We start from the raw sequence: 13971 nt of genomic DNA, 5'->3' as shown, positions 1-13971 counted from the left end.
ATATGGTCTCACGAGGGGTCTGAGGATCTCATCTCGGTACCTAATGGCAGTCAGGCTACCTCTGGCGAGCACATGGAGGGCTGTGCGGCCCCCAAAATAAATGCCACCCCACACCATGACTGACCCACCGCCAAACCGGTCATGCTGGAGGATGTTGCAGGCAGCAGAACGTTCTCCGCGGCGTCTCCAGACTCTGTCACTTCTGTCACATGTGCTCAGTGTGAACCTGCTTTCATCTGTAAAGAGCACAGGGCGCCAGTGGCGAATTTGCCAATCTTGGTGTTCTCTGGCAAATGCCAAACGTCCTGCACGGTGTTGGGCTGTAAGCACAACCCCAACCTGTGGACGTAGCGGTCCTGCTGCTGGCGGAGGTAGCGGTCCTGCTGCTGGGTTGTTGCCCTCCTACGGCCTCCTCCACGTCTCCTGGTGTACTGGCCTGTCTCCTGGTAGCGCCTCCATGCTCTGGACACTACGCTGACAGACACAGCAAACCTTCTTGCCACAGCTCGCATTGATGTGCCATCCTGGATGAGCTGCACTACCTGAGCCACTTGTGTGGGTTGTAGACTCCGTCTCATGCTATCACTAGAGTGAAAGCACCGCCAGCATTCAAAAGTGTCCAAAACATCAGCCAGGAAGCATAGGAACTGAGAAGTGGTCTGTGGTCACCACCTGCAGAACCACTACTTTATTGGGGGTGTCTTGCTAATTGCCTATAATTTCCACCTGTTGTCTATTACATTTGCACAACATCATGTGAAATGTATTGTCAATCAGTGTTGCTTCCTAAGTGGACAGTTTGATTTCACAGAAGTGTGATTGACTTGGGAGTTACATTGTGTTGTTTAAGTGTTCCCTTTATTTTTTTGAGCAGTGTATTTCAATAATAAACACAGCCAGAATTATTTTAAAAATTAAGGGGGAAATTAAAATGTAATCACAATGACCAACCATACCGAAAGAAACTTTTAAAAATGAAATAAATATTGTATTATGTTTTGACATGACCATGTAGTACTGCGACATGACGTCAAAGATGCGACACACGTGGTTTGCGGAAATGAACACATACCAATAGCGTAAGCTTTCTGGAATCTACTTTGTATTAAATTATTCGTGAATTGCACTAATATTTGAGTTGTACAACAGCACAATTTCTTGCACAGCATGGCAACCGATGCTAAAAGACTCAAGGTAGAGATATGGTTTATTTTGCTAAGCTTCATACTTGTATGTTGGAAAACGCGTTGTTGTTAGTGATGCGACTAGCTAGCTAGCTCATGGGTTCACGATTTCAAGTTATGAATGCTAGCTAGCTTGAAAGTTACCAACCCGTAGGAATAACTAGCAAACCATGCGAATAAGAATCTTTGATAGTGGTGTTTTTTTTGCACGTGTCAATATGTTTAATCTTACCAGTCTGCATCATTGATTATTGTTTGGTCATGGGAGTCTGATGGTATGATGATCCTTGTTTCCTGTGTAGACAGAGGGCAGCGACCCTCTCCAGAGCTTCCTACAGTGGTGTGAAGGAGTGGGGCTGAAACTCAACAACAAGGTAATCACAACAATCAGAAAGCGTACAAAGACATTGTCTGCAATTTGTAAAATGCCATGTATTTCACATACCTACAGGAGTATTGGGGGTGGAACTCACCAGACTATTGCTGTGGGTTCTGTGTTAATGGTCATTCAGTTGTATTCATTCTCCAAGGTGTACATCAGCAATGAGGGCACAGTGGCAGAGTATGGCATGCTGGCTAAGGAGGACATAGATGAAGGAGAGTTGCTCTTTACTATACCCAGAATGGCTCTTCTGCACCAAGGCACCACCAAAGTCCTGGCTGTGCTTGAGGAGGGTGAGACCACACACACGCACACACACACACCTACCTCTTGTTGGAGGCCCCCAAAGAAAACATCTGTTCCTCCCTAGGTAAAGCATCTCTGGAGAACACGTCTGGATGGGTGCCCCTCCTCCTGGCACTGATGTATGAGTACACATCTTCCCAGTCCCACTGGAGGCCTTACCTATCCCTCTGGTCTGACTTCACAGCTCTGGATCACCCCATGTTCTGGTAAGTGCAAACACATACAGTATGTTCTAATATTCTTGAGTTGAGTAAACTGTTGCATTTGAGTATTCTGAGTTGTATTTTGTGGATGTGATTTGTAGGCCAAAGGATGAGCGGGACAGACTCCTGAAGGGGACAGGGATCCCAGAGGCGGTGGATACTGACCTCACCAACATCCAGAAAGAGTACAAAGACATCGTCCTACCTTTCATTACGTTACACCCTGACCTGTGGGACCCAGAGAGACATACACTGGACCTCTACAGAAGCCTGGTGGCTTTTGTCATGGCTTACAGGTGAGGTTGTATGGCTCAGGCACCAAGGAAAGCATGAGGAGGAGTGGGGTGACAGGCTTTCTACTAAGCTGCTTGTACATTTGGAACATATTGTAGAGGTCTTCACGGGTTCAAAAAGTTAGACCTGTTCCGAACTGGGTCCATGGCTTTCCCACCTGACCAGATGTGCATAAATTAAAACATTTTAAAACCAAGACCTGTTCCGAATGGACCTGAGAACAATCAGACCAGTTCCCAAAAAGGCCTGTGGAAAAACAGATCCAAATAGACCGTGCCGTTTCGGATCCGGGAGAAGAAAGAGCGAGAAAGAAACCTCTGACCGGCCGCTACCAGTGCCATCAATAAATGAGCGATATTGGCCAAATGATACACAGTTGTGTGTCCTTAACTGCCTATAACCCAATAAAAAAATATATACAAAAATCATCGATGTGTAGCATATTCAAAATGTTATCCTATTGTTTGTCCACCTCAATGTTCAGCTGTCAGAAATTTGAGTGCTAAATACATCAAGCATTGTATTTATATAGGCCTCAGCGCCACTGTATGATATTAATATTTAAAATATAAAGCAAGAGAAACCTAGCTCAAGAGAGACCAAGAGAAAGATCGAGGAGTGCCAGCGCCATGTTCCCAACATCGACATGCATTTCTTTATGCTTGTCAGATAGTTAACTACCGCTATAGAGATATAGTCGTAAAGAAGGGGGCAAATTTGTTCATTTTCCATCAGAATATTTTTTTTTACAAAGATAAGCATAATATTGTTAGATTTAAAGGAGTAACTGGTGGGCCTAAAACAGTCTTCCGCACCTCAAGTTCAGGAGTCAGTTGAAATGCTGATGTGCACTGCCTTCATAGCTAAGCCTAATAATAGCCATAACACACTAAACCTTCACAAACGTTTCGTATCTTTATTAGGGTAATATCAAAAGTAGGCCTGAGTCATGTTATTGGGAAAATATGAACAGGTTATTATATTGCATTCTGTCTCAACAGAATTAAACAAAACACGTGTTGCATATCCTATTTAAAGAACTGGTTTAAACCTAAACAAAAGTTTTGTACAGGCCTAGCTTGCTGAAATTACCAACAAAGCAGGTGCCTACCGCAGACCTACCCAACAAATTACATCAATAGGCTAATGCTATTTATTTTACAACAGGTCTATTTTTTTTAACCAACCTTCAACTAAATACTTAGAACAAAATTAAAAAGACATTTCGAACACAATTTTTTTTAAATGTATCAACAAAATGAAACTATACTTTTTGCATATATAAAGAACTGGCTTAGATGTTTAAATATGCCTACAATAATAATAATGATGATGATAAAACAAATGATAATAAATACAAGTTAGAAAATTGTTGGACCCGTGAAGACCGCTACTGCAAAGCAATCGCTTACACTTCAAAGGTGCATAATTGAACAGTTACAGAAGTTGATAGTACTTCTATGTATAAGTCAATATCTTTGTATTTACAATTTAAGCCCATATTTGTATTGTTCATTTCACACAAATCATTGATAAAGCTGAAGTGTAACTGGATAACCAAGCTAAGGAACAGCAAATTAAAATGTTGCTGATGTGTTTTGGGGAACCAGGTTTGTTTCTGGCAGCATACGTTCAACCCAGATTCTCTGCAATATTCCTTCAAAAGCCACTCCTGTGATTGGGTGATGATTTCCACACAACACACCCCTCTTGTGTGATTGGATGATTTACACACACCACATCCCAGGTGACCTAACATAGCAGGTGTGAAAGAAACACACAAAACTAGTTCCCCTACATACTGTTCTTGACGAGAAGAAAAAACACTGTCGAGGGGTTCTCTTCTGCACTGTTCAACCAATTCAGTAAATGTGGAGGAGTTAAGATGGAGTGGAGTGTTACAATCCAAAAGTGGAAGTCGCGTGACTCATCACAGGCTCTTTTCCCATTTCCCCTGAAAACCGGAACATCCGGTTGTTGGGGACTCGGCAGAGGCTACACCCCAGGTGAGACCAGTGTCTTACTATACAGTACTATAAGGAAAAACTTCATGGCTGTTTAAACATTCACCTTCTCCCTCATTACTTGTGTCCAGCTTCTCCCTCATTACTTGTGTCCAGCTTCATGGTCCATCAAGCTTTGGAGGTGATTTACCTGTCAAGGATTTGTCTTTCTTCAGTATGTTGTCCATTTTGATGGAACGGCTGGAGTGTTTGACGCTTTTGTAGTGCTACTGATACTCAAGTGCTGATCAGTTTGCTGTTTGGCTCTGAATACAATCCCATAATCCACTCTATTTCTCATTTCCTCTGCAGTTTCCAGGAGCCCCTGGATGAGGAGGATGAGGATGAGAAGGACCCCAATCCTCCCATGATGGTGCCCATTGCGGACATGTTGAACCATGTGTCAAATCACAACGCCAATCTGGAATACACACCCGTGAGTAAAACCCCCCTACAGTTGACATTCTGTTCACTAATCCTATATAGTGGGTGTATAGCAAGAATATAATATGTCCTTTTTCTCTCTGCATTCACAGGAGTGTTTGAAGATGGTGTCAGTGCGAAGTATCCAGAAAGGAGAGGAAGTGTTCAACACATATGGTCAGATGGCCAACTGGCAGCTCCTACACATGTATGGCTTTGCCGAGCCATATCAAAGTAATAGCAACGACACGGCAGACATACCCATGTCCAATGTATACAAAGCAGCTGTGCAAGGTGATTACTGATCCGACAACTAATACACACACTGAATCAACCCAAATTAGAGACCAGATTTCTAAATTGTCCTTATGGTTTTGACAAATTCACGTCCGTTCCATCCTCTTCCACATCTCAGTGACTCGGTCTGAAGCCGAACAGCGCCTCCTTGTGGAGAAGTGGAGTCTTTTGTGTGAGATGGAGATGGTTGGAGACAAGGGAGTGTTTATCTTCGGAAAGTCAGGGTCCCTCACTGACACAGAGATGTACACAACACTCAAGGTAACCATATTAAGAGCTCATAATTGAATATTTAAGCAATGAGGGGGTGGGGTATTTACACCACGGCTGTTCTTAGTCGTGGTATATTGGCCAGATCAAAAACCCCAAGGTGCCTTAATTGCTGTAAAAAAGTGGTATGTGGTCCGATATATCAGGGCTCGAACCACCCAGTTCATAATCAAGACTATCCAGTATACTACTGGGGCGGCAGGGTAGACTAGTAGTTAGAGAACCCCTGAGCTGACAAGGTACAAATCTGCCCCTGAACAGGCAGTTAACCCACTGTTACTAGGCCATCATTGAAAATAAGAATTTTTTCTTAACTGACTTGCCTGGTAAAATTTAAAAAATACATTGTATGCCTCTCCCTAGATCCTGTGCATGTCAGTAGAGGAGTTTGAGGACTTCAGAGAGAACGAAGGCTGGGAGGAGGCAGATGATGACGAGGAGAAAATGTTGCAGGCACTCTCCAACGAGGGCCTGCCTAGTCTGCCCCCTCTCTGGAGGCATCTGGTGCACGCTGCAGTCCGCTTCACATTGGACTCTTATGGGGAGGACATGCTGAAAGACAAGGTGCTGCTGGAGGATGAAGATGGCTATGCAAAACTGAGCAGCCGGCAGAGGAGAGCACTCCAGGTCCGCTACGGACAGAAGACTATCCTGCATCAGCTTCTGGAGCTCACCAAACCATAAGTTGCCACAAAAAGCACACAGATTTATGATCTCCACTCAAAACAAGCCTAAAGGGTTAGAGCCAGTGGCCAGCTTTAGGCCTATTGTAACTGAACATATTTGGAAAACTGATTTAACTGTATATCCTTGTGAATTTGTATGTGACTGATGATCAATGGCTTCTTTGAGACTGAAGTACTGCGCCATACAAGGTCCTTCATGAGTCACTATAAGTTACCCAAACCGGCAATGGACCCAAACCGGTGGCTGCAGCTGTCGAGTTGAACTGCTTGATCGTAATGTACACTGCTATCATGTTTTGCATAATAAAACAAACAGCAGTCTCCATTTGTTATCACTGAGGGAAACAAATGCAGTTGAATTGTTTAATGAGTTAACTACAGTATGCATACAGGAAATAAGTAGCAAGAACTAAAGGACTACAAAATACACAGACCAATACATTTACAAAACATTCAAAATCCTTACAAAATGGGCTGTATTGGTCCACAATTTGGATCTTTGTACAAATTAAGGTTCAATTAGTCATTTCAAATTTTCCAAGTGCTGGGGAGAACCTAACACACTTTAAAATGGAAAGACCATTGACCCCCACCACACCCCAAGCAGATAAAGGAGTGAACCCAGGAGAATCTAGTGCACTGCCTTTCTTCACACTCAAATCAAATTAGGCTGCTTTTTATTAAATCCACTATCCATTAAGCCTCAACGCAAATAAATCAGTCAAGAAATATGTAAAACGAACAATGTAGGAGGGAGACAAAACAGGGCTTTGGTAGTGAGTGAATGTGTCTGTACACGTATCTTTACACGTTAGATCATTTGTTGGACACTCCTTTCAGACATGGAGCTCTCTCCCTTTTAATATTTACATCAAAATTATATTAAACAGCATTCAACTTCTCCATATCCAGGCCCCCTCCCCCCAAAAAACTCAGATCCATGAGCAGCAGTCCTTAAACTTCAAATCAGCATTTCCAGTTCATCCAGTGCTAGCAGTAATGGAGGGGAGGGGAGGGGAGGGGGGCAATCTGTGGGGTAGGTCCAGGGATTGAGGGTTTGGCCCTAGCATCTCTCCTGCAGGCTGGCTGACTAACTGGCACCAGTGCCCTCCATCACCTGCTGAGCCTGCTTTTGCCCCATGCAGCACTGAGCCACTGACTGGAACAACCTGAGAGAGAGAAGACAGCGGAGGGCTTTTAATCCAAGTCCTTCCATTGCATCTTATCTTAGAATGATATTTCTTTGTTGTTGAATAAAGCAGAGCATGAACACAACATGCTGCTAACTGGTTATCCTCCAGCATCTACTCTGCAGGTGAAGTCATCTCAGCTGAGTTAGAAGCCAACTCTGGTAGAGAGTGAATGAGCACATACTTTTCGATCTCCGGGGCACAGTGCACAAAGTCGTGGCTCCAGAACTTGAAGGCAGGGTTCTTGATGAGCTCGATGAACGTGATGAGCAGTCCCCAGGGGTGAGGCCTGTTCACAATCAGCCTCTCCAGAAGAACCCTGCAGACAGGAGCAAAAGCTACTTAAAATACACTTGGAAAGGAAACAGATCCGTGAAATGCAGGTAGTTCTGCAATGCCTGGTTTTCAGATGCAATAACTTTTTGTAGAGAACATTTACCTGGTGATCTGCTCCTGGATTGCCTCCGTGTTGGCCTCAGCAAACAGGTAGAGCATGGTGCAGCTGAAGTAATGGGTGTGGCTGTTTGGGTAGCGCAGCTGATTAGCAATCGCATTCAGGAAGAGATAGCGCCCTGGGAACAAAGGAATGAGAGAATACCACTGTATACAAAAAACAAAAAAAAGTTTGCTTTCGTGTGTGTGTGTGTGTGTGTGTGTGTCTTACCCTCAGTGTCCAGGTCCACAGCCAGGTTCTGGAAGATGTCCATGTGGGCTGAGTGAGTGATGGTGCTCATGGAGGGAGTGCTGCCCTTGTTGTGGATGTGTGCGATGGCCTGGGTCCCCACATACAGCACCAGTGCATTGATCAGCTGGATGTTGTAACGATTGCCTGGCTCATTTGACACCTAGAAGAGGGTTGTTGGGTAAAAAGGGAGAACAAAAATGTAAAACCAACACTACGCAATGGAAGGAGACTAGTTTTGTTTCCAGATAGCATTGCTTAGATCTACAGACACGCAATGAAACCCCCATGTATGATGATACTTCAGAAACAACACATGACAAAAATCCACATTTGAATATTCACTCAGTCAAAACTTAACCTGGTCTAAAGATGTGTCGTTGTGCTGCAAATACTTCCAGGGACCCAGAGTGGCGCCCCCTACCTGCAGATTGCTGCGGAGCTCAGAGAGGAAGGTGACAGGGGAGCGCGTCTTCAGGTACGAGTCCAGATCCTTCTTGAACTGAGAGGGCATCACTCCGGTGAAGTTAGTGAGGATGCGTGGAGCAATGTTGATCTCGCTGAGCATGTCAACCTAGTAAAGAAAAAGTAAAACAAAAAAAATATTGACTAAACCTTAAAAGTTACAGAAGACCATTTCCTGTGTAATAATGTATTTAGGGTCTGTCATTCAGCTTTACCTTCAGATTGGGAGTGAAGGGGTCTGGAAGTCTCATATTGCGTGGGAAGGCACTCAGGATCAGGTTGCGGAGCTGGATGCAGTTGGGCGGGATGACATCACAGAAGCCATAGTGGTAGTCACACAGGAACTCTGGGAAGTCATGCAGCAAGACAAGCAGGACACGCAGGGTACCCTGAGGACAGGAGAAAAATCCAGTCAGTCAGGTTACTAGTCATTTCAAGGGGGAAAAAAAACAAAAACATTCAGAGCAGTTTACATACCTTATAGAGGATTTGCATAGGTTTGTTGAGCTCAACATTCCGCAGGAAGGGCGCTAGGTATTTGAAAAGATCAATGAGTAGCTGGGCATACATGGGCCAACCCTAAGAGAAAAGAAAGCAAAGGTTATCAATGGTTGCTTTTAAGCAGCAAAAACACCCACCCAGACATTGCATTAACACGTTAGTGACTTGTCCTTGCCTTCTGCTGTGGGGTGTGTGCCAGCATCCTGGCGATGAAGATCCGGTGAGAGATCAACTCCAGCCAAGCGTAGACAAAGCCAGGGGCTTTGGTAGGCCTCAGGATGTGGAAAGTGTTGCTGTGGATATAAGGGGAAAATAAATATACATCATACGGAGTTGAGGAAAGTAACCTTTAAGATGTCTGTTAGACAATATTGATCACTGATTGTCAAGACATGGCAGCATTTACCAGAAGGCGGTGAGGGTCTGGAAGTTGATGGTCTCCAGCACATGCTCGGGGGCATTGAGCTCAAGCAGCAGCATGATGAAGATGCGGTGGTAAGGCAACTGCTGAAACTCTGTCTGTCTTACATCATGGTCCTGGATCAGCACTCCAACCACAATACCTAGAACCTGAGACCAGTCAAGGGGCATTCAAATGAGCACAGTAATCATGACATCAAGAGCATTTCTTATCTTAAATCTGAGGTGTATGAAAAAAACAACAAAAAAAACATTTAGTTGATATTGCAGTTTGAGGTTTTCAAATGTAAGATTGTCTTTGAGAGATCTTTACAAAGCAGAAAGCTTATTATTCAGCCTCCATGGTGAGCATCCTCCTAATTCTTACCTTGTTGAGCAGGTTGATCTTGGTGACTGTGTTGGTGGCCTCTCCAGAGTGCTTGACCAGCAGAGCGATGAGGCGAACAAAGGCGTCCAGGTTGTGGTAGCACTTGGCTCTGATGATGGCGGCACTGGCCGCAGGATTGTGCTGCTGCTCGGCCTGGGCGCGGTAGCTGATCTCAACACACATCTCTGTGCACAGCCGGAAGAAACGTGTGATCAGGTCATCGGTCTTCAGAATGCCCTGCTGGTGCATCTGGGGAGGACAGTAAGTACAGTAGTGAGAATTGCCATTCGCTTCTACCGTCTTCCATAATGTAGTTAGAATTGTTGTTTATTTTTTCCTGAAATTAACAGCTACTGTGTATTTTAATTTTATTAGGGATTCATTATCTGATCCCAAGGAAGCAGCTACTCTTCCTGGGGTCCAAACACACCAAGACACTTACATTACATCATAGAACACCACATATCCACAACACAAAATGTATGATAACACAATGTGCTTGCACATGTGTCGGTAGCTGTGAATCTTTTCACAGTTCCCGCTGTTCCATAAGGTGTATTTTTATCAGATTCTACTGCTTGCATCAGTTACCTGATGTGGAATAGAGATCAATGTAGTCATGGCTCTATGTAGTACTGTGCGCCTCCCAGTCTGTTCTGGACTTGGGGATTGTGAAGAAACCTCTGGAATGTCTTGTGGGGTATGCGTTGGTGTCCAAGCTGTGTGCTAGTAGTTTAAAGACAGACAGCTCGGTGTATTCAGCTTGTCAACACGTCTTACAAAAACAAGTAGTCATGAAGTCACTCTCTACCACTGAGCCAGGAAAGATTGACAAGCATATCATTAATGTTAGCTCTCCGTGTACATTTAAGGGCCAGTCGTGTTGCCCTGTTCTGAGCCAATTGCAATTTTCCTAAGTCCCTCCTTGTGGCACCGGACCACAAGACTGAACAGTAGACCAGGTGCGACAAAACTAGGGCCTGTAGGACCTGCCTTGTTTAGTGTTGTTAAGGCAGAGGAGCGCTTTATTATGGACAGACTTCTCCCCATCTTAGCTACTGTTGTATCAACATGTTTTGACCATGACAGTTTACAATCCAGGGTTACTCCAAGCAGTTTAGTCACCTCAACATTCTCAATTTCCACATTCATTACAATATTTATTTGAAGTTAAAGTGAATGATTTGTCCCAAATACAATGCTTTTAGTTTTAGAAATATTTAGGGCTAACTTATTCCTTGCCACCCATTCTGAAACTGTAGCTTTTTGTTAAGTGGTGCAGTCATTTCAGTCGCTGACGAGTATAGGTGAGGTCATCCAGCAGCATACCACCCTGCATACCACTGCTTGCTTGCTTCTGAAGCTAAGCAGGGTTGGTCCTGGTCAGTTCTTGGATGGGAGACCAGATGCTGCTAGAAGTGGTGTTGGAGGGCCAGTAGGAGGCACTCTTTCCTCTGGTCTAAAAAAATATCCCAATGCCCAGTGTAGGGTGCCGTCTTTCGGATGGGACGTTAAACGGGTCTCCTGACTCTGAGGTCATTAAAGATCCCATGGCACTTATCGTAAGAGTAGGGGTGTTAACCCCGGTGTCCTGGCTAAATTCCCAATCTGGCCCTCAAACCATCAGTCACCTAATAATCCCCAGTTTACAATTGGCTCATTCATCCCCCTCTCCCCTGTAACTATTCCCCAGGTCGTTGCTGCAAATGAGAACGTGTTCTCAGTCAACTTACCTGGTAAAATAACAGATAAATAATAAAGAAAAAAATCTGCATACAGACACTGGCTTTACTCATTAGGAAAAAAGAGGCCTAGACAGCTGCCCTGGGGAATTCCTGATTCTACCTGGATTATGTTAGAAAGGCATCTATTAAAGTACACCTTGTGTTCTGTTAGACAGGTAACTCCTTACCCACAATATAGCAGGGGTGTAAGCCATAAAAAATACAAATAAAGTCCCCACAAGCAGACTATGATCGATAATGTCAAAAGCGACACTGAAATTTAACAGGGCGGCAGGGTAGCCTAGTGGTTAGAGCATTGGACTAGTAACCGGAAGGTTGCAAGTTCAAACTCCCGAGCTGAAAAGGTACAAATCTGTCGTTCTGCCCCTGAACAGGGAGTTAACCCGCTGTCATTGAAAATAAGAATTTGTTCTTTAACTGACTAGCCTAGTTAAATTAAGGTAAAATAAAAATAAAAAATCTTATCAATTTCTCAGCCAAACAGTAATTTGTGTAACAGCTGTGCTTGTTGAATGTCCTTTCCTATAAGCAGCTGAAAGTTTGTTTACTGTAAAATAATGTATCTGGTCAAACCATTTTTTCCCAAAAGTTAACTAATGGTTGGTAATAGGCTGATTGGTCTGCTATTTGAGCCAGTAAAGGGGGCTTTACTATTCTTAGGTAGCGGAATGACTTACGCTTCCCTACAGGCCTGAGGGCACACAATTTCTAGTAGTCTTAAATTGAAAATATGGCAAATAGGAGTGGCAATATCGTCTTAATATCCACAGTACTTCTCCATCCAAGTTGTCTGACCCCGGTATCCTGTCATTATTGATAGACAATTTGTTCCTCTTCCACACTCACTTCACAGAATTCAAAATTACACCGCTTGTCTTTCATAATTTGGTCAGTTTTACTTGGAAAAGTACAGTTTATTTGATTGTTTAATCATTATTTCTCAATACCATTGCCAATTGGTTGTGCAGGCAGACTTATTTGCCATTCCTTTTGCCTCATCCCTCCCAACCATACAATTTTTCAATTCCTCAATCAACAGGGATTTAACCATTTTTAGTCGTTTTCTTAAATGGGTGAATGCTTATTAGTAATTGGAATAAGCAATTTCATAAATGTGTCCAGCGGCACCACAGACCAACAAATACTCTTTACATCAACATAGGAATCGCTACAAAATGTATTGTATGACCTCATACACTATATTAGACCCAGCCTTTAGAACTTTGGTTATCCTAGATATGGCTACTATATTGTGATCACTACATCCAGATACTGCTTTCAAGCAAATTTCTGCAGCATTAGTAAAGATGTGATCAATATATGATGATTTCATTCCTGTTGGTAACTACCCTGGTAGGTTGACCGATAACCTGAACCAGGTTGCAGGCACTGGTTACAGTTTGAATCTTTTTCTTGAGTGGGCAACTTGATGAAAGCCAGTCAATATTTAAAATCACCCAGAAAATATACAGCTGTTGATATCACATACAGTCATGGCCAAAAGTTGAGAAGTTTCACTGCTGCCTCAGTTTGTATGATGGCAATTTGCATATACTCCAGAATGTTATGAAGAGTGATCAGATGAATTGCAATTAATTGCCAAGTCCCTCTTCCCCATGCAAATGAACTGAATCCCTAAAAACATTTCCACTGCATTTCAGCCCTTCCACAAAAGGACCAGCTGACATGTCAGTGATTCTCTCGTTAACACTGGTGTGACTGTTGACAGGGACAAGGCTGGAGATCACGGTCATGCGGATTGAGTTCAAATAACAGACTGGAAGCTTCAAAAGGAGGGTGGTGCTTGGAATCATAGTTCTTCCTCTGTCAGCCATGGCTACCTGCAAGGAAACACGTGCAGTCATTGCTTTGCACAAAAAAAAGGCTTCACAGGCAAGGATATTGCACCTGAATCAACCATTTATTAGATCATCAAGGAGTGGTTCAATTGTTGTGAAGAAGGCTTCAGGGCGCCCAAAAATGTCCAGCAAGCGCCAGGACCATCTCCTAAAGTTGATTCAGCTGCGGGATCGGGGCACCACCAGTACAGAGCTGGCTCAGGAATGGCAGCAGGCAGGTGTGGGTGCATCTGCACGCACAGGGAGGCGAAGAATTTGATGGCCTGGTGTCGAGGGCAGCAAAGAAGCCACTTCTCTCCAGGAACAACATCAGGGACAGACTGATATTCTGCAAAAGGTACAGGGATTGGACTGCTGAGGACTGGGGTAAAGTCATTTTCTCTGATGAATCCCCTTTCCGATTGTTTGGGGCATCCGGATAAAACCCTGTACGGAGAAGACAAGGTGAGCACTACCAACAGTAAAGAATCCTGAGACCATTCATGTGTGGGGTTGCTTCTCAGCCAAGGGAGTGGGCTCACTCACAATTTTACCTAAGAACACAGCCATGAATAAAGAATGGTACCAACACATCCTCCAAGAGCAACTTCTCCCAACCATCCAGGAACAGTTTGGTGATGAACAATGCCTTTTCCAGCATGATGGAGCACCTTGCCATAAGGCAAAAGTGATAACTAAGTGGCTCGGGGAACAA

At 43.8% G+C, this 13971-nt stretch overlaps 2 protein-coding genes across 22 annotated transcripts in view; one reads left to right on the top strand and one right to left on the bottom strand.

Moving 5' to 3' along the window:
- Positions 1 to 1018: 1018 nt before the first annotated feature.
- LOC118395865 (N-lysine methyltransferase setd6) lies at positions 1019 to 6369 on the top strand. Of its 2 annotated transcripts, none has more exons than XM_035789870.2 (9): positions 1019 to 1079; positions 1487 to 1558; positions 1715 to 1859; positions 1937 to 2078; positions 2177 to 2371; positions 4685 to 4808; positions 4909 to 5089; positions 5211 to 5353; positions 5726 to 6369. In XM_035789870.2, exons 3-9 carry the CDS (start codon positions 1754 to 1756, stop codon positions 6044 to 6046), a joined length of 1212 nt encoding a protein of 403 aa, XP_035645763.1. In that variant the 5' UTR covers positions 1019 to 1079; positions 1487 to 1558; positions 1715 to 1753; the 3' UTR covers positions 6047 to 6369. The 2 variants fall into 2 exon arrangements, with proteins under 2 accessions (XP_035645763.1, XP_035645762.1); XM_035789869.2 differs by having other exon boundaries at positions 1026 to 1194.
- Positions 6370 to 6397: 28 nt separating this feature from the next.
- Positions 6398 to 13971, bottom strand: part of LOC118395864 (CCR4-NOT transcription complex subunit 1-like) — a 30269-nt gene continuing 22695 nt past the window's right edge. For 10 of the 20 annotated variants that reach the window (XM_052466049.1, XM_052466056.1, XM_052466057.1 and 7 more), the window contains exons 38-48: positions 10265 to 10399; positions 9674 to 9922; positions 9293 to 9456; positions 9062 to 9179; positions 8863 to 8964; positions 8601 to 8774; positions 8282 to 8494; positions 7903 to 8083; positions 7678 to 7810; positions 7423 to 7557; positions 6398 to 7217 (exon numbers count right to left, since the gene is read on the bottom strand). In XM_052466049.1, the coding sequence (XP_052322009.1) occupies positions 7139 to 7217; positions 7423 to 7557; positions 7678 to 7810; positions 7903 to 8083; positions 8282 to 8494; positions 8601 to 8774; positions 8863 to 8964; positions 9062 to 9179; positions 9293 to 9456; positions 9674 to 9922; positions 10265 to 10399 (1683 nt within the window). In that variant the 3' untranslated portion in view covers positions 6398 to 7138. Of the gene's footprint in view, positions 7218 to 7422; positions 7558 to 7677; positions 7811 to 7902; positions 8084 to 8281; positions 8495 to 8600; positions 8775 to 8862; positions 8965 to 9061; positions 9180 to 9292; positions 9457 to 9673; positions 9923 to 10264; positions 10400 to 10424; positions 13260 to 13360; positions 13704 to 13971 lie in introns of those variants that run through there. The other 10 variants (XM_052466061.1, XM_052466062.1, XM_052466065.1 and 7 more) reach the window with 5 other exon arrangements.

Source organism: Oncorhynchus keta, chromosome 17, assembly GCF_023373465.1.
Source record: "Oncorhynchus keta strain PuntledgeMale-10-30-2019 chromosome 17, Oket_V2, whole genome shotgun sequence".
In the NCBI taxonomy this organism is placed as follows: domain Eukaryota; kingdom Metazoa; phylum Chordata; class Actinopteri; order Salmoniformes; family Salmonidae; genus Oncorhynchus; species Oncorhynchus keta.
This window is presented reverse-complemented; position numbering and strand designations above follow the sequence as displayed.

What these genes read in the sequence shown, in the direction of transcription:
- LOC118395865 (XM_035789869.2), top strand. Translation starts at nt 1,168, where the DNA reads ATGGCAACCGATGCTAAAAGACTCAAG. An exon ending in ATACAAAGCAGCTGTGCAAG is followed by an intron (nt 5,090 to 5,210) that starts GTGATTACTGAT and finishes TCCACATCTCAG; the next exon opens with TGACTCGGTCTGAAGCCGAA. An exon ending in AGATGTACACAACACTCAAG is followed by an intron (nt 5,354 to 5,725) that starts GTAACCATATTA and finishes GCCTCTCCCTAG; the next exon opens with ATCCTGTGCATGTCAGTAGA.